We start from the raw sequence: 18846 nt of genomic DNA on the forward strand, positions 1-18846 counted from the left end.
GTATTTGTGGATGCATATATATGTTTGTGTAATATAAATGTAATACAAAATAAAATGCCTTTCTTACTATAGGTCATTGTCAAGATTTAAAAGCCATTGGGTTAATTCACTTTTAAAACACTTGTGGAACTAAAAAGTAAAAAAAAGAAAGCTTGTGGAACCAAGAGGCTTTCTGGGTTTGAATCTACTAGAGAAACTTGTTACTTACTTTCACTTGGTTTTGATTTTAATCTGCTGGAGGTACTCTTTTATTATAAATAAGCTCAAAAGGAAAAATCTAAGACCGGAACCCAGTGCTTTCTGACCAACAGAATACTCCATATGATTTCTATAATACTGGGTCAGTGAAGCCAAGGTTATACTGTCTCAAGATTAAATTAATTAGACAAAGCTTTACTACCTTTGTGGTCATCAGATTCTGAAGTGGAAATTAGATTCCTGGAAGATTACACAAGAATTTTGTAGTTAATAGTTGAATATCTCAGGAAACTTCTCACCCTTTCTCAATAAATATGACAAGAGACACAGGCTGGATAAAATTACATTTATTCCAGACTTTTCTCCTCATAGGTTTAATCAGTTCTCCTGGGGTCACCGATGGCAAATATCCTCAAGTTTCCACTCCTAACCTCACTAGGAATACTGCCAAGCAAGCACTCGAGGAGTGCCAAGTCCTTATGCCAATGGGCTCTTTCCCAGTCTTTTTATCACATCTCGCCATGACCTATAGTTTTCTTCCTTTTTTTTTATTTTGGGGGGAGGGGAGGAGTCTTTTTTTTTTTTTTTTGTAAGTCAGGCTGAATCAAAGTTTTTTTTTTAAATCATACTTTTTATTTCCACCACTTTATGTAGGAGATTTGAGTTCAAGCCTAAAGATGAGAGGATGAGGGAGATGGAATAAATTTTACAAGTAGATTATCAACAGGGAGAGCCCTCCAGGAGGGGGAAAAACATGGGGAAACACTCTAATCCTAGCAGCGGTTTCCAAATCTTATCTGCATGTGATAATTTTGTGGGAGGCCTGTAATACATACATATTTCTAACAACACCCCTGTAATATTGACTGAATATTTCTGAGGTGCGGCTGAGAAATCTGCATTCCTTCCAAATAAGTGATTGATTGGTTTGAGTTCAATGGTTTGTAACCCTGGCTATACATTAGAAATACAGTACCATGTTGTAGTTGGGAAAGGAGAGAAGAGGAGAGGAGAGGTGAGGAGAGGAGGGGAGAGGAGAAGAGAAGAGAAGAGGAGAGAGGAGAAGAGGGGAGAAGAGAGGAGAGGAGAGGAGAGGTGAGGAGAGGAGAAAAAATAAAAGAAAAAGAGAGAGAGAGGAAGGAAGGAAGGAAGGAAAGAAAGAAGAAGGAAAAGAAAGAAAGATTTTAAATACAGGAGCGCTTTTACAATAGCAGATGCCTGGGCCCATTGGCCAGAGAGTCCAGCATTCTTGGTCTGGGGTGAGCACAGGCATCAGTATTTTTTTAAAACACTCCTAAGGTGATTTCAGTATCAGCTGTAGTTGAGAACAGCCGGATGATGATGCAGGAAATCTAGCACGTAAAAGCCATCGCATCCCTACCTGCACAGGCTTCCCCTGGTCTGCCCGAGGGACCTGGGGGGCCGGGTGGTCCAACAGCCCCCGTTTCTCCATAGGGGCCAGGGAAACCTGGGTCCCCTGGGGGGCCTGCCAAAGATAATGACACATGTGAATAAACAAACGTATACACACATTTTAAAATTCAGACACAATTACTTTTTGTGAGGCTTGGTAAAGTGTAATCAGGAGACTCTTTGGCGGTTTCACACCACATTTAAAATGGAGTTTCTTAGATTTGAACCCCTTCGGCTGCCTCTCCTCTGCAGACACGTGAACTTTGAGTGGAGCTCTTTGTCATTGACTTAGGCCACTCTTTGCTTGGTGGTAGCATCTTGGTAGGTGTTAGTCAAGTAGTTTTATGTATTTTATAACAATTAAAAAAACTACTTTCTGAAAGGTGACATAAAAAGCCCAGCATATAGTTCATGTACCGAAAGAAAATTTGATGTCTTGTGCTGATGGAGATGAACTAAGATCAGTCTCTATCTGCATGTGTCTAATTGTACACTTACACTAAAGTTCATGAATTTAGCCTGCCTGGTGTGCGAGCTATGGAAACACTGGGCCACACTCTTCTGTCTGGGCCACTCGAATCTCATTTCCGCATAATTTATGGAAGAACGGAACGTAACACAAACCTTTGCGTGGAAGAGGCGGAGTTACCAAAACACCGGGTGGTCCTGGGTGCCCGCGGTCTCCAGGGTCCCCCTGAAATCAGTCATTCATTCACTTTTTGAAGAGATATTAATATTTTACCCATGTTTTCTGACATTAAACAAATATTAGAAGGACTATGTGCACATTTATATAACAAGCAAAGATTATAGGCTGACTAGAGACAAGAATGGTTCCTGGAATTCTAGGGAGAACAAAGATGCATCAAATCTCCTACCCGCAAGTAGCAGAAGTGAACAGCCAACTCCAACAAAATTATCCAATGTCTATAAGTTAGATACCTCTGAAGTCATCAAGTTTCTTAGATATAGTATGAGCACTAATGTCTAACTTGGTACTCTACGACAAACAGTTTATTCACCTACCAAGGTCTGAATCTACATTTTATTGTAGTAGCAAATATTGTCCCCTTTAGTTGTGTCCCCTTAATGCTACCATGGCTTGTCCTGAGCAAGTGCCAGGTGTGAGGTCACAGAGGTTACAAAGGAAAGAAAAAAATGCAGTGGTGTTGAGAGCAGACAGCTCTTCAAGACCCCCTCTGTTTTTAATCTCAATACTATGTGAGCCCAGGGAATTTTTGAAACTTTCATTATTACTCATCTTCAAAAGTATCGTTTTTCAAATGTAAAACATAATCATGCTTAATATTATATTGATATGATAATATAATCATGCATAATAATCACAACATGCATTAAAATAATATACAGTCGGCCCGGTGAGGGTTCCACATCTGCGGATTCAACAAACCACAGATATAAAATATTTTAAAAAAATAAATAACAATACAACAATAAAAATAATACAAATTTTAAAATGATACAGTGTGACAACTATTTACATAGCATTTTACATTGTATTAGTTATTGTAAGTAACATAGAGCTGATTTAAAGTATCAGGTAGGATACATGAAGGTTATATGCAAAAGCTACTTCATTTTTACGTAAGGGACATGAGCATCTGCAGATTTTAGTATGCTGGGGGTTCTGAAACCAATCTCCTGTGGATACTGAGGGATGACTGTATACAAAGTCGACTACGTGTCTTTTGAAAAATTCTGTTCTTCAGTGATTGTTTGAAATACTTTAAAAAGCAAATTAAATAACTTCAGGTATATAAAACTTTACTAGGATATACTCAAATAGGCTCATATTTTTACCTTTGGCCCAAGAAATCCAAATAGCCCAGGATCCCCAACCAGTCCTGGTTCTCCCTACAAACAAGCACAAACATGCCTTTTTTCAAAAAAAAAAAAAAAAACGTGATTGGGTGACAAATTACCTCATTCTCATTCAGTTTGAACAACACATGTTCACTGAGACTCTCCGCAAAGTCCTAACACTGTTCTTGGGTTGCATCAGACAGTTTTGTGCTTCAAGTTTTGCAATAGCTGCTGAATCCTGCAATCCATAACATGGATGTGTCTGCCTTTCCAATTATTGTGTCTGCGTGCAATAGTACTTCTGAATGATACACACATTGCATTTACTAATGAAAATGTATTTATTATCTCTACAATGCTGTACATTTACCTTTAATCCTGGAAAACCTGGAGATCCATAGGAACCAGGGTCACCCTAATAAATTCACAAAATCAGCACAAGTAGAATTAAATCAAAATTCATAAACCAGCTCAACACATTATTTTTCACCTTACCAGATCATTCATGGATATTCAGTTTTGTTTGCAAAGGTGGCTGAATAAGCAGAAATAAATATAAAATAGATTCCATTTCTTTACAACATTTGCTACTTGAAGTGATCTTTAGTCTTATTCAAAAAATTCATGTCATTGCCAATGTTTTAATTAAGAATGTATTTTTGTTGTCATTGCTCTTCCAATTTTAATTTACTTAATGCTTTTACTGGGCCAAATATCTTTGAAATCAAGATAATATAATTTGTCTGGAAATTAATAGTTGTTCTGTGTTATCAACAGCAATGAAAACGACCATGGAAACCAACATTGCTCCAAGGTACTAAATCTAGAGCCAAATAAGCTCAATGCTTATGCCAGCTGAGCTCTGGCCTCCATTTATAGCCATGCTATAAATGGGCAGCCCATTAGTGACCCGCGTGGTGATGTTTGGGCTTGACATTGTGCTTTTTTCAGAGTTCCTGTCCCTAGATCAGCATTATTATTTTATCAAATAGGCTTAAGTTAACTATTCCAAGCCACTGTCATACTGACATTGAGCCAGACAAGGAGATGCCACAGTCCTGTTTCTTCTTCCCAATTCTTCTATCTTCGGCTTGCCTGTTTTATCTAAATGATGTCAACAGAAGGGATGTTCTGGGACATCTAGCCATTATACAATTCTTGTCCAAAATATATTAATCTTAAAAGTAAGATATTCTCCACTTCTGAGCTCACAAGTATAGTGATCTAGTCTTATAAAAATGTGAAAGAGAAATGCCTCCAAATTCATAGAATTTACATGAAAAAGGATCCTTACCCGAGGCCCTGGGAACCCAGGAATACCTTTCTCTCCTTTTGCGCCAATACCAGGTTCTCCCTTTAAGAGATGACAACATTTACAGGTGTTCACGTAACAATATTTCAGCAATAGGGAAAGCAAAAGCAAAATGAAAAAGAAAGATTTTTGCCGGCAGCTTAAAGAAAGCAACTACTTTAGAATAGTGGCCCCATCAGATTATGACAAAATAGTGAAAAATTATGGTAATATATAGTAGAATTTAAAGCAATGATAAAGACCATGTGAAATAACATTTTAATATCAGCACATCACACAAATCAAGAAAAAAGAGGTAATTAAATAAACTACCTTGGATCCTGGTGGTCCTGGCAATCCAATCACTCCAGGACTTCCTTTTATACCCTAAAAATCACAATGAATATAATCCAATTTATTCTTATTATTTAATATGTTAGATTCTGTCTTTTTCAGAAATCATCTATTTTGATAATCTGTTTTACTCGTTTTGAAATAAAGGATTACTCTTCGACTATCCTAATTAGCAACTAAGGGCTAAGCACACGTGCAAACCTGGCACTATTCTGGCCAGTTCTCTGCATGAGAGGTGCATGGGGCACAGGCCTGCACCACTGTGGAACCAGGGCAACAGGTGCAAATTGGGAATGCAGCCATTGAAACAAGTGGCTCATTTTGAGCGAGGTACAGAAATTTAACCTGGTAATTAAAAAGTGACAACAGAATCTGCTTGTGACATCAGTAATAGTGCTGGAGAGGAATTAATATTTGCCAAGAGTCTATTAAGTGCCCAGCTCAATGCATCTGTTAGTTTTTCAGTGATCAAAACATCAAACCCGTCTATAACATCTAAAGGACAACCAGGCTTCCAGTGGACTTTTCAGGCCACATAGCAAAACCTTAATGGGACACTATATTATGGAGGACAGGTCACAATTTAGCAGCCCGAGCTAGGTCTGCTAATCAGCAGCTGGGTAAACTTGAGAACACTGGTAGCTTTCCAAGCCTCGTTTTTCAACTCTATACAATGGGGCTAATCACAGCATGGACCTGTTAAGGTAGCGTTCAGACTAGTGCAGAGATGCATATAAAGCCCTCAGCACTTTGCTGCCATAGGTACATGTTCAGCAAATTTTTTTTATTGTTAACTTACCAAGATAACATATAGATTTTGGAATTACCTTTTCTCCTTTATAGAGAGAAAAATCAGGTGGCTCTATCAACAGGGTGGGTCCAGGAGAACCTTGCTGACCAATTTCACCCTTTAAAAAAAGCAAGGTAATGGGAATTTCATATTAATTTATGTTTTGAAGATTTTTATCCATGTATTGTATAATTCTTCCAATCCCATGTGTCATGGATTTAACATATAAGTCACGGCAAATACATCATATAATTTAAAATGATATTTATTGTTTTTCTTATTAAAATGTAATATATACTCATAGTTGAAAATAAATTTAAAAAATAAAAATGATCCTTAATCCTACCATCCAGAGATAATCTGTATTAAAACTTTGGTATAGTTCTTTGTGGTATGTGTGTGCATACATGTACATGTGTGTATATGTTTGTATGTATATGTACATATATGTGAATAAATGGTTTGTTAAATGTATTTAAAAATATACTATAATGAGAATACTATATAATAAATGCATAAACACAATTTAAAATACACAGCATATCTTATTAAAATTTTAAAATAACTTTATATTTTTAACAATATTTTGTGAAGAATTAAATGTAAAAGGTCCATAATCATATCACTTAGGAATGATTAGTAACAACCATTTGGGGCAATGTTTCTTAAATGGGGTAGGCAAACAAGTTCTGGAATATTTTACAGTTCTGCATCAAAATTTCAAAACTATGTTTTAATTCTCCAATCTAAAAGAATTAATATAAACATATTTTGAATCATTTCAATGGCCACCACATAGCCAAATACGTCCAAGTTATTGAGTAGATCCTCAATATCTATTTGTTCACAGTTGTTCAAAGAGCCACTCACCTACTGTTGGACTTCTATCACTTTTCTAAAGCTTATCCTTATTAAGTGTAATGCTTTAGCAGAGAAGACTTGTGGGTGTTTGGGGGGGGATGGGAGATCGTGTGTTGCTAAATGCTCTTGATTCCTGCTATCTATATTTGCATTTGTATTCATATTTATGGATGACGTTTACGATTCTGGTTAAATTTGTGAAACGAAGCCCAACAAATCGGTAATTTAACAAAACTGTTACTCCGAATGTAATATATTCTCAAAAATGTTCAATCTCTATTTGCTGGAATGAAATGTGTTATGAAAATTAACTTGGGTTTAGTCTTAAATGTTGTCAGAACTGCCATTTTACAGTCAAGGGTAACGGTGCCATAATAATTCAGCAAAGAAAAGTTCTAGCCGTAAAATCAGACAGTGACTATTAATGGATAACGAACCCAAGTTCAATAACCAGCAGAACAGCCTCCACCACACTTTACCATCTGCTCCTTCACACAACAGGGGATTCTTACCGGGTCGCCCATTTGCCCTTTTACTCCTACACCAGGATTACCCTGAGAAAGAAAAGAAAAGGAATCTAATTGCTTTTGAATTTTAAAAAATAAAAGCAATTAAGACTTCTGACTATGAAATGGATCGAAGTTTACCTAATACTTTGGGAAGTCTGATAAGAAGAAAGACATAATACCAACAAACGTCAGTGGTCAGTTATGTCACTGTGCAGGGTTCTATTTATGTATCTTACTCGTAGCTACCTACCTTCAAACCTGGACTCCCAGGACGGCCTGGAGGTCCCTAAATCAATGGCAAGAAAAAACACAAATCAATCATCAGTTTCAGAAATCAGAATGTTCCTTCGTTGGTTGCCCCAAGGTCCTATTTAGGAAACCTTAATTTTAAAACATGAGTGATGGACTTTCTATCACAGATGAGCCGTTGTCATGCATGAAGATGATGCCAGTGGCTTATCTCCAGGGACCTGTGCTTCATGGAGTCCCCTGATAACGGTGGGTGAGTTTTTGCTGGTTCATCAGATTACACTCTCTCAAAGAGCCCACCGGTGTCTGACTCAAGGTGGCAATTTTGCTTTTTTACTTTATTTTAACGTCAACTCTGGGTTTTTAAAGGAACCACATCAACAGTGCTGTACTTACCACTAACCCTGGCTCTCCGGGATACCCCGTGGGGCCCGCCAGTCCTCTTGTACCCCAGGATCCCTAAACATGGAAAAAAAATCAATGCATTCATTACCCAAAATCATAATCATCTTTCACAGGAAGAGTTACATGTAATCCCATATGGATAAAAACCTGTAAAGACATCATAGTTCCTGACACATCCGCCCTGTTGGAGCATCTTTGACAGCAGTTCTGCTGTAGCCCTTAAAATGGCACAGAGCTAGAGGCAGCAGCACTCTGGGAGGTAAGACAAACTCCCAGAAATCAATCTGCCTGTTTACAAATAAATCTTACAATAGCAAAAGTAAAGAGCAAAGAAAATTCATTCCTAGCTACTCTTAAATTTCATGTATAATTTTGACATATATCAGGATGCTTTAAAAATATTAATATTAATTAACATTAAACTATTCAATGTATTTATACTTTTTAATATATTTTTGAAAGGCAGTCTACAAGATCAATGTGAATAGAAATGTTGTCCTCACTTTGGGATCAAAATGAGTCAGCCACAAACAATTTTCTGCAACATGTAAGTTGTGGCAAACACACACAAATCGGCAAGAAAAGCTTGCAGCCAGGCAATAGTGGAAGTGTGCAGAGAGGCCTCTGAGCTCCCCGACTCTGCCCACGTCGAATGATCTGCGAGTGTGTAATGAAATTGCTCTCTTTAGGAGGACGAACTGGTATTTATTTTAACAGCGACATTCAGGTATCACGTTTTTTTACATGGAACCGAGCTTCAGTAGTAGTAAGGAAACCGACCCGGGAAAATAATTCTGTGGCTAGCCAGAAGTGACAAAGCAAAATTAGGAGCAAAATTAGGTTAGCCATTAGGAGGCAAAAATTGCTTTCAGTTTTAATCTTGTAAACATTGATAAATTGGAAAGACTAACATAATCACTGATTCATAAATTTTAGGAAAATCAAGATGGAAAGAAGCAAAACATTAACACACAAGTACCTACTTGGCAAGAAGAGAAGCAACGCAAAATCATTCCACTTGGCAAATGCTATATATATAGCTGCTAAGCAGACTTACTTTCCTAAATATTAAGTGGCTGCATACACCTGAGTAATGCAGAAAGATCATTAGAAGACAGAAGAGGAAGGTAAGAGGAAGCTTGCTGAGCTTCAAGGACAGCTTCCTGGGCACGAGCTGTAACCATCTTGAAATTCTTAATAATATCTGAACAAGGAACGTGCAGTCATCTGCACTGGGTGAGCCCCACGAATTATGCAGCTGGTCCTGCTGGGACTAAAATCTACTGTGGCTAGTAGCCTATCTGAGGAGGAAACAGAAGCGCACAACCTGCTCAGGAGACTTACTGGTAAGCCAGGCGGTCCTGGGTTCCCTCTGTCTCCCTGTAATAAATAAGATGCATTGCTTTATAAGAACAATGTTCCTAAAACGCAGATTATGTAACAATAAAAATACACACAGGAATTATTTGGACTTGTCTAACTGTGCAGTTTGTTCCATTTTGGGGGTTGAGAAGACACTTGAAGAAGGGGTATATGAAGGTGATTTTCTTTCCATTCTCATGCTCTGAATTCTCTTTCTACTCCACATAGAAAGATTGCTGGGGTCATGACAACACGGAATCAAGATGAGATTTTATCTTTCAGTTTAAATTGCTCGAAACTCTCAATCCAGTGGTCCCAATTCCTCACAGTTTACCTGTCTCTGGTCTAGCTGCCACACCTTGCCTTGCTTTGTAAACACTTCGTTCCTTTTGATCACTTTAGAGTGCACAAAAAGGGACTTCAGGTGGGAATTCCCTCACACCTGCCTCTGTGTTTCCTGCATGGGTTTATTATTTGAAAAAAAAATAATTTTTTAAACCTACCATGATCATACTACTTACCTGAATACCTTTAATGGCACCTAAAATGAACACGGAATTTCCTTTTTCTCCTTTTTCCCCAGGAAGGCCCTGAAAATAAGATATGTACTTCAGAGGAAAATTACATATGACCATTTCAGTATTTACTGTTCTATAGGAAATATTACGCACCAGTAAAATTACCATTATAGTCATGTCTAACTAGCAGAGATTTCTTTATCTTCTCCATTAGTATTATCCTCCTAAGGTTCTTGTATATATTTACTCAATGTTCAGTTAAGATCTGGTAAGGAATCTCCTAAGACAGAGTATGTACTAATATGTAGTTATTTACTGATTATTCAGCAGTAAACTTGCATTTTCCCTCATTGTATAAAGCACATGCATTGTTCTTACAAATAATCAATTTTTCAATTATTAATTTATGCCCTGGAAATAGTAAAAAAAATAATTTTTATCCATTTCAATACTTGTATTCAAAATAGAGCCTATGTATCCTTTGTAACAAGACTAACTTTTAAAAAATATTACATGTTCTTTTTGGAAGGTTATTGTATATGGTTGCTAGTTTGCTTAGGGTATTTTTTAAAAGTGAACAAAATACTTTTATATATTCTCCTCTCCCCCGCCCCCGTTTTCTTACTTAATATCTTAATATACTACTTAATATCTTAATGTATCTTAACTTGGTACCACATAAAAATTCTACCGTCTTCATATATCAAGCTCCTATGAAAGACATGCGGATTTCAAAGTTAACCCCTCTTAGTGGAGTGCCTGACTTCACTTCAAATGGGAGATACTTAATGATTTTATGGTAAGTTACATCAACAGTTTACTTGAGAAATCAGATTTGCCTATGCAGGCAGTCCTGGCTTTGCACAGATCCAATCTGCGTGAATTTCCGCTCCACAGTTGAGTTAAATAACACCAGTGTTCCAGCTACATGGCTCAAATTTCAGTTACCATTATATATTAATTGCATAACTGCATAACATACAAACTTCATTGCCAGCTCTTCAGTCAACAAATCACTACATAAATAACAGATGCGAATCGTGATCAACATCTCTTCTGTAAAAGCCTGTTGTCATTGGTCCCTGCACATTTATTATTCAGAGCACACGCACACATGCACGCACGCACAGCAAAGCTTGTAGTCATGTTGTTTCCTTATTTCTCAGTGATAAACCCAAATGGCATTTCACAAAAATGAAATGTCAAAAGAGGAAATTGGCCAACAAAAACAAAATGAAGCAAAGAAATGAAAAAATGGTAATGCTGGAAGTGAAATTCAAATAGAACATAAATGGAGTTATAGAAGAAACAGCTGACCATGGGAATATCGACACTGCTGTCATTTGAAAGACTCTAAATATGCAGCCAGAGGAAATTAGTAAAGATGAACACATCAACATAAAACAGCAAAGCAGTTGTGAAGAAAAGGATGACAATGTCCTGGAGGAAGTGACACAGGAAAAAAACTTCACATTAAAGGAACCCTTAGAGATACTTCACAACATTGGAAACAGATCCAAGCTTAGAAAGGAGCACGACACTTCACCAAGCCACAGAAAACACGTCCGCTTAGTATCATAAGTTACACGATGAGAAGGGAAGCACTACTGAAGAGCACTACTCTTGATCAGCTTTTACAAAGAAATACAACACTTGAGCTCTCAATATTTCAAATTTCAGTGTACTAAATAAATAGAGTTTTTTTCATTTCCCTGATTGTTTATTACTGACGGTAAGGAAGTATTCAATGTTTTACCAAAACATTTCAAAGGTCACAGAACAAGAGTAATTTTTCTCATCAGTTGATAAGGTTGCTTTGTGTGGTTTTAGCTTACATGGTCATTCTTACATCCTTACGTTACTGCGCAAAGTGAGGACTGCCTGTGTATCAAGTGAGTCAAGGGGAAGTAAGTTGCTTTGCAAAAAGACCATTATGACAAGCTTCAGTATCGTGGTCTGTCAGTATGACATGCTGTGTTAAAACTAAAATTAAGAAGGCTTGCTCTCTTGAATGTCCATGAATCAGTAGAATGAGATTTGATCCAATTTGAAGAGCTCAGAAAATGTGCATTCGCCAGGCTGCACTTGAGTCTTCAAATGGCTGAGTTGAAGAGCAAAAGGTGGCTGAGAAACTTAACAATGAAAGATGGTGGTTGTTCTTCCTTGGTACCACAAGAAAGATGTGAATATGGAAATTCTTTCTGAGTTTTGTATTCTGATCAGTTCCGTTAGGACCCGGAGCAAAAGGAAGACTCGTAAGAGACAGCAGGTGACTATGGTCGTGATGCTAAGGAAGTCTTCTAGAAGGAAACTTGAAAAGTGATAGTCAATCAGGGATGGGTAAAGACTGGACAACAGTCACAGAAAAACAATTTTGAAAGGCCAAATTATCTCTGATCTTTATTTAAGTGAGAAAAGGAAAAAGAAAAAAAGAGGAAAGGAATATAAAGTGGGTAGCTCTTGCTTAAGTTGTGTTTAAATAAAAGTCCAAAGTTCTGAAGAAACAAAAAGCCAAGAGCAGAAAAGTTTTCCTCAAGTGCTGGATATTTTCAACTGTTTCTGGACATCAATTCCAAATCTTTTCTAATTTATCTTCTTGCATTACAGGGGCTAGAAAAATAAAAACTACATTACCCCAGCCTCCTTTGTAGCTAGGTTTGAATTAGGTTCTGCCTACAATGTGGAAGGAAGAAGTAAGAAAGAGATTCTCTTCCTGGTCTGTTGCTGCCAAGCAGGAAAGTAGAAACTTCAGTGTTTGTTCGCTATTGTCTAGCCATGGGGGTGAGAGGCAGTGGGTACAGTGCAAGAACAGCTTCCTGACTCTGCATCTCTGCTAAGAGTGAGCCCTTGAAATCAGTAGTCCCATGGTGGTCCCTAAGTCCACTCCTCCAACCATTATGATAAGTGCCAAACTCCCTATATCAAATTCCTTTCTGTTTGAAATACCTAGAAGGGTTTATGTTTCTGCAGTGAACCCTGAATGATAAACAATGTAAGTTCTGCTAACTGGTCTCTCTAGTCCCTTTTTCCTAGTATCCATTGTCTGCATAGCAGCCAGAGACACCTTAATGAAACATCAATCAGATCATGTTGCTTCTTTCCTTAAAACCATCCAGTGCCTTCGTATAATATGGAAGAGAATATCTAGTCTCTTTCCATAGTCTACGAGGTCCCACATGTTCTAGGTCCTGCCCACCTCTCTGTTCTCACCCCCCAGTTACTGCTATTTGTTCATAATGCTCCAGGCACACTTGTATTAACTCTGTTTCTTGAACACACCCAGCCTGTTCCCACCGTAGGGCCTTTTCACTTATGATTTCTGTTAGGTTGAGCTGTGGGTGTCTTACTGGGGGGCCTCCTGGGCCAGGAACTCCTCTTCCTCCTGGAAACCCTGGGTCACCTCTTGAGCCATTGTAGCCATCCATACCAGGCTTGCCTCTGGGTCCAGGAGGCCCTGGGTGACCCTGCAGAAAACAAAATTGTAAATGAAGCACTTTTGCAAAAATAATCATAACAGGGAGATTATATAATATGAATACCCAAATTATGGCAATTATAACTCACAAACTAAATTGTTTAATTTTGTTAAACTTCCTTCTCCACCCAAAAGTGCTACATAACATAGTTAAAATAAAAATTAATTTAGTTTGGAATATTCTGGGAGATTTGGGAGGAAACCTTTCTTGAAGTCCTTAGAAAGACTCTAATGTATTATAAAGTCCCCAAATTACCTCTTTCTTCTTCCATTCAATTTTCATATTAGAAATCAGAATATTAAGCCCACTTCCAATGTTAGGACTCACTAGCAAATAAAAACTTTCCTATGAGTAATCATGTATTTCCAGAATATTATACTGTATATAATCAGTATATCTAGCTCATATTTTGTAATTTTTTCTCAAACCTGTTTGAAAACCTTGCCCTTCAAGTAAGTGTTTTGGTCTAAGTTATTGTACAAAATTGAAATACACACATCCTTCTGTTCACTAAAATGAGAAAACAAAAAAAAGAGTTTACTGTAAATATATATATAGCACTATAGTCACTATATATATTATATATAAACCTATATATTATATATATACACACACACTATATATATAAAGCACGTGGTTTTAAGGGTTTTGATGAACACTTCTCCCTTCTTTAAAAAAATTGAGAAAATTTAGGGATACTTACAGGTATGCCATCCAAACCTGGAAATCCAGGAACACCAGTTGGACCCTAAAATCCCAGAAAATAAAACACATAAAAATTACTAAATTATTTGCTCAACAAGTTGATTTACGTGAAAGCATTAGTAATTAATGATTCGTATTTAAATACTCTTAGCAATCTTTGTCACCTTTTTTTTTACATTGATGAGTTTAAAAGCCAACGGTGAAAAATCAATTTTTTGTACCTTTTTTTTTTTTTTTTTGAACTTAGGAAGGTAATTTGGCAGTACTGATTTAAATAAAATATACAACATGCTGTAAACCAGAAATTCAACTTCTCAGAAACTATCCTAGAGTAACGAACTCTTAAATGTGAACACAGGAAATTTATAGTATTTTTTTTTTGTACACCTACACTACATAAAGGTTGGGTAGAATTTCAAATTTTTATCAACAGAGAATAAACTTTTATCCATACTATGGCATAGTATGGATATATAATATTTTGAAAGGAATAAGTTCGGTCTATATAAACTGATAAGCAATGATTTCTAAGACATATTGTTGAGTGAAAAAAAAGATTCAGCATGATACATATACTGTAATATCATATAGGTTTTTTAAAAGCCACGTAACAATATGATTCCTCACCGGGTACGACATGTATTAATATTTAAGTGCATAGGAAAAGTCTAAAAGGTCTTGCTCCTCTGGAAAGGGACCGGGAATGAGCATGGATTATCGCAGAGGAGTTCAGACTTAATTTATCATAAGGTACAAGTATGTTCTACTTGTGATTATAAAACCCCAGCGCAGCAGTGCTGGCGAGTGGTTAATGTGAATCTCCACTTACCTTATCTCCTTTGTCCCCTGCTGCTCCAGGAGGGCCACTGTCCCCTCTCATTCCTTTCTCTCCTGGAATCCCAATGGGTCCTGGGGGTCCCAGGGGCCCAATTGGACCCTGTGGCCCTGGTGGTCCTGGCTGACCCTGAAAAAGAACATTAAAAAGAAGGAGGGTAATTCTTAACCAGTGTCTTTAACACAAATATATCGTCACTCGGGCCTCCAGAAGACTGGAAAATTGGATTTGAGCAAACTCTAATAAGAGAAACACAGATGATTGACTTAATATAAAAATAAGAAACAGTGACATTGCCCTTTTCAATCTGAATTTAAGTTATATGATAAATTTTAAATACTGCATGTACATATATATGTAGCATGCATGTAATGCATGTACGTCCAGAGAAACACATATATAAACTGATTATAGTTACCTTACTATTTTTCATTCTGTCAGTGACATTTGTAGATCTTGGGCTGTTAGGGAAACAAGGAACTAAAAAAATCAAAGTCTTATTACCATTATGTTAGTGACACAAGTTAGAGTGAGGGAAACTGCCAGATCTTTTATTTACTTCAAACAGCTAATGATCTGTCTGCCTTTTAGGGGGAAACATTTCCTTTTCGGCTGCTTTTATCAAATTCCTTGGTCATAATTTGGCATCAGGCTCCCCATGTCACATGATATTTATGCAGTCCAGCTTCCCATGAATGAAAAAGTCACCTCTTGTTTTGGTGAAGAAGCTTCATGAGCTCCGTGTTCTCCCTGAACCTAAAGTGGAACATTTTTGGCCCCAAAACATTTTGGGGGGCACTCTCTGGTCCCCATCCTGCCTGCTCTCCATAGCATTTGGACGAACCGACCCACTGAGTTAATGATCAGCTGTTGCCTGGTACCAGCGGCTGCGAATCTCACAGTTCGCTCTGTTCTGAAGTGAGGGAGCTGCGGCCTGAGGAGCACCCTGCCTGGACTCCCCCAACAGTGCTCTCTTCTCTGTCCCAGCTCCCTCCTCTCTCTCTCTCTCTCTCTCTCTCTCTCTATCCCCTCCCCTCATAATCCCTACACACACACACACACACACACACACACAATTCCCTTCAGGACTGCCATTTCAAATGCCGTGGCTTCTGGCACCCCCACAGATACGTCTCAGCTCAGACTCCTCTAACTTCCAGATCACATCCAGCTGCCTCCTTAACAGATTCTTGGATTCAGTGATACCTCCAGGAGAAGGAGAAAGAGAAGGAGAAGGAGAAGAAGGAGAGGAGGAAGAGGAAGAAGAAAAAGATGATGACAAATCCAAAAGGAACTTGATTTTTCCCCCAAATCTAATGCTCCACCGACCTTCCCCATCCACCCGTTCATCAACCATAAATCCTGTAAGTCATCCTAGATATTCTTCTTTCTGTCACATTTAAATTTAATCCACGATCAACTCTTATTATTTCTACTTCTGAAGTATATCTAACCCTTGCCCACCTCCCTGTCTCCCCCATCACTGTCCTGGCCCAGGTGAGCATGGTGGGACTATGGGCCCCAGCTTCCTGAAGGGCCTCCCAGCTTCCTTTTACCATCCTGTCTGGCACTAAACCACCAGAGTGGCACTAAAACAAATCGGATCACAGCATTGCCCCGATTTCTGAAACCCTTTCTTGTCTTCCCACTGAGTTCAGAGTAAACCGCGTGACACTCCTTTCCAGGCCCCTGATTCCCTCGCACCCACCTGCTCACGTTCACCACTCCCCAGCCACACGGCTCCTTCCATCTCGGACCTTAGCACGCACTTTCCCTCCAGGCTGCTCTCCCCCTCAACCTCAGGGGACTTGGATCTCAGCTCAGGTGCCCCCTCCCCAGAGGCCATCCTTGACAGCCCACCCCCAGCGAAATAGGCTCTCTGATCCATCCCCACCCCGTCAGTGTCCGTGACGGCATCCTGTCTGTTTCCTTCTTAGCATCTCAGCATTTCATGTCTTTAAATTATGTCTTTGTTCATCAGGGTATTATCTGCCTCTTCAGTTAGATATAAGCACCATGCGGGCAGGGATATTTGCTCACCAGTTAATTCCATCAACTTCCATAGCCTTTGGTGGAGGAAACTCTTTCGAATGAATACGGGATAGATGCACTGGCAGTGGCTCTGCCCACAGGCCTGGCAGTCCAAGCCTGACCCCCCACTCGCCTTGGACACCTTCTACCTGGGCCCTGCAGGGTCAGGAAAGTGATTTTTGAACTTTGAAAAAAGCAATTCTATCAAATGTAATCGTCATGATCTATATAGATTTATTTTATACATTCAAATTTACTTACAAAATAATTGATATATAGGATTATATATAGGAACAATGAGGCTATATATAGGAACAATGAGGTTATCTGAATGAACTGACAAATTTAGAATCTGGGTTTCCAAGTGACACTGCTAGTCTCAACATTTAATATATGTCTATAATTTGATGTGGGTGGAGGGTATCTTTGATTCATGCAATTTCTTAAAATGACTTGCTTTGCAATCTTAGAATAATACCCTTACATTAGATAAAGGAAAACTTTATAATGAGAAGTTTATAACAAGACTTCCACCAATGCAAGGAGATTTGGCTGCACAACACTATGCACTATGGTCTCTAATGAGACCAGTTGTGTCCAACACACTTCAGAGGGCATGTTCTATTCCGTGGAGTTTGAAAACACTGTTGGCATTCATTTGAAGCCAGGATATTCACCTACAATTTTTTGTGCCTCTTAAAGATTTTCCAAAGATTTAAGAAAAATTATTTTATGTCTTCGTACCCCACAAAACAACATGGATGACTGTATTTGATGAGCAAATAAGTCTTGACGTGTAGACAGAAAAGCTTGATGGATTTCAGGAGATAGTTGCTCAGATCAAATGTCTTAAAACTCCAGGACAAATACAGGGCTACTCCTCAAGAGTGCAGGGCCCTGGACAGAATATTCCTTGTGCAGTCCTGTCTATATAAAAATTTGAGTTACCTGCAATTAGCACGCCAGCTCCATCCTGGAGACCCAATCTTGTGCAATCCCATGAAGGAAACACTGAGCTGGCAGGTGGGAGTGTTCTCCAAGCGGCCACCCTCCTGAAACGAGGGCCCAGCCCTGGGGCCCAGACCAGCCCATAAGTATAAAGCCAGAGCTCCTCACGTGGCCAACCCCACACCGAGTCGGGGGGCAGAGAGCGCCCTGATGGGAAGAAGCAGTACCTAAGACTCACCCGGTCCTGGTCCACACCCGGGGTGCCACTGGCCTTGGCCAGGCCCAGACACCAGGAGGGAGAGAAAGTGCAGCCCTGAGCCCTGGCATCTGGGGCAGGTGCCCCACGACAATAATGCAAGAATATTCACCACAGTATTATTCGTAATAGCAGGAAAAACTGGAAATCCTGTGAAAATCCACCAACCAGAGAGTGAGTGAGTAAATTATGGTTCCTCCATCCAGTGAAACACCACACGACTGCCTGAGTCTGGGCTCCCCAGAAGCAGCACATGGGACAACAGGTCAATGCAAAGAGTTCATTTGAGAAGTGAAGGAGGAACAGGTAAGGGATGGAGAACGTGACACAGGGAGGGGAAGGTGGCTAAGAAAGGTGCAATGTCAAGTCAGTTACCCCCACGGGCGCCTGGAGCTTCACCTGGGGGGACCTGAGAGTCAGTGTGGGACACCCATCTCTGCCCCCTCATGGGCTGCGGACCGCGTGGTGGGCAGGGAGTGCCTGCTGCCAAGTGTGCTTCTGGGGCTTTGCGAAAAGGGCTCAGACAAAGAGATGCAGATACTGGCAGCTGAGGTCCCCAGAGTATAAGCACTGGAGCAACAGGTGTGAGGAGAACATGTAGGGCACCAATAGCACGTGAGAGCAGCCACTGGAGGGAGAAAAGTCCATCTGCCTGGGCTGACAGAACAGCCTCGTGATGCTTGTGAGGAAGAAACAGAGTGACTGAGTGCCCAGGCTCTACGGTCGGCCCCATACTGACTAGCTGTGTGACCTTGGGCATGTTTCTTAACCACTCTGTTGCTCGGCAACGTCATCTGTCAATGGCTTATAGGCGTAAAAAG

General features: G+C 39.3%; 1 protein-coding gene across 1 annotated transcript in view; it reads right to left on the reverse strand.

Moving 5' to 3' along the window:
* Nucleotides 1-18846, reverse strand: part of COL4A4 (collagen, type IV, alpha 4) — a 105702-nt gene that overhangs the window by 61017 nt on the left and 25839 nt on the right. The window contains exons 4-18 of the mRNA XM_012642495.1: nucleotides 14785-14919; nucleotides 13954-13998; nucleotides 13122-13238; nucleotides 9778-9846; nucleotides 9239-9274; nucleotides 7886-7948; nucleotides 7491-7526; nucleotides 7244-7285; nucleotides 5908-5988; nucleotides 5060-5113; nucleotides 4730-4789; nucleotides 3806-3850; nucleotides 3433-3486; nucleotides 2236-2305; nucleotides 1580-1684 (exon numbers count right to left, since the gene is read on the reverse strand). Coding sequence (XP_012497949.1) covers nucleotides 1580-1684; nucleotides 2236-2305; nucleotides 3433-3486; nucleotides 3806-3850; nucleotides 4730-4789; nucleotides 5060-5113; nucleotides 5908-5988; nucleotides 7244-7285; nucleotides 7491-7526; nucleotides 7886-7948; nucleotides 9239-9274; nucleotides 9778-9846; nucleotides 13122-13238; nucleotides 13954-13998; nucleotides 14785-14919 — 1012 coding nt within the window. The remainder of the gene's footprint in view (nucleotides 1-1579; nucleotides 1685-2235; nucleotides 2306-3432; nucleotides 3487-3805; nucleotides 3851-4729; nucleotides 4790-5059; nucleotides 5114-5907; nucleotides 5989-7243; nucleotides 7286-7490; nucleotides 7527-7885; nucleotides 7949-9238; nucleotides 9275-9777; nucleotides 9847-13121; nucleotides 13239-13953; nucleotides 13999-14784; nucleotides 14920-18846) is intronic.

This window comes from Propithecus coquereli, unplaced genomic scaffold (genome assembly GCF_000956105.1).
Source record: "Propithecus coquereli isolate 6110/MARCELLA unplaced genomic scaffold, Pcoq_1.0 Scaffold18, whole genome shotgun sequence".
NCBI lineage: Eukaryota > Metazoa > Chordata > Mammalia > Primates > Indriidae > Propithecus > Propithecus coquereli.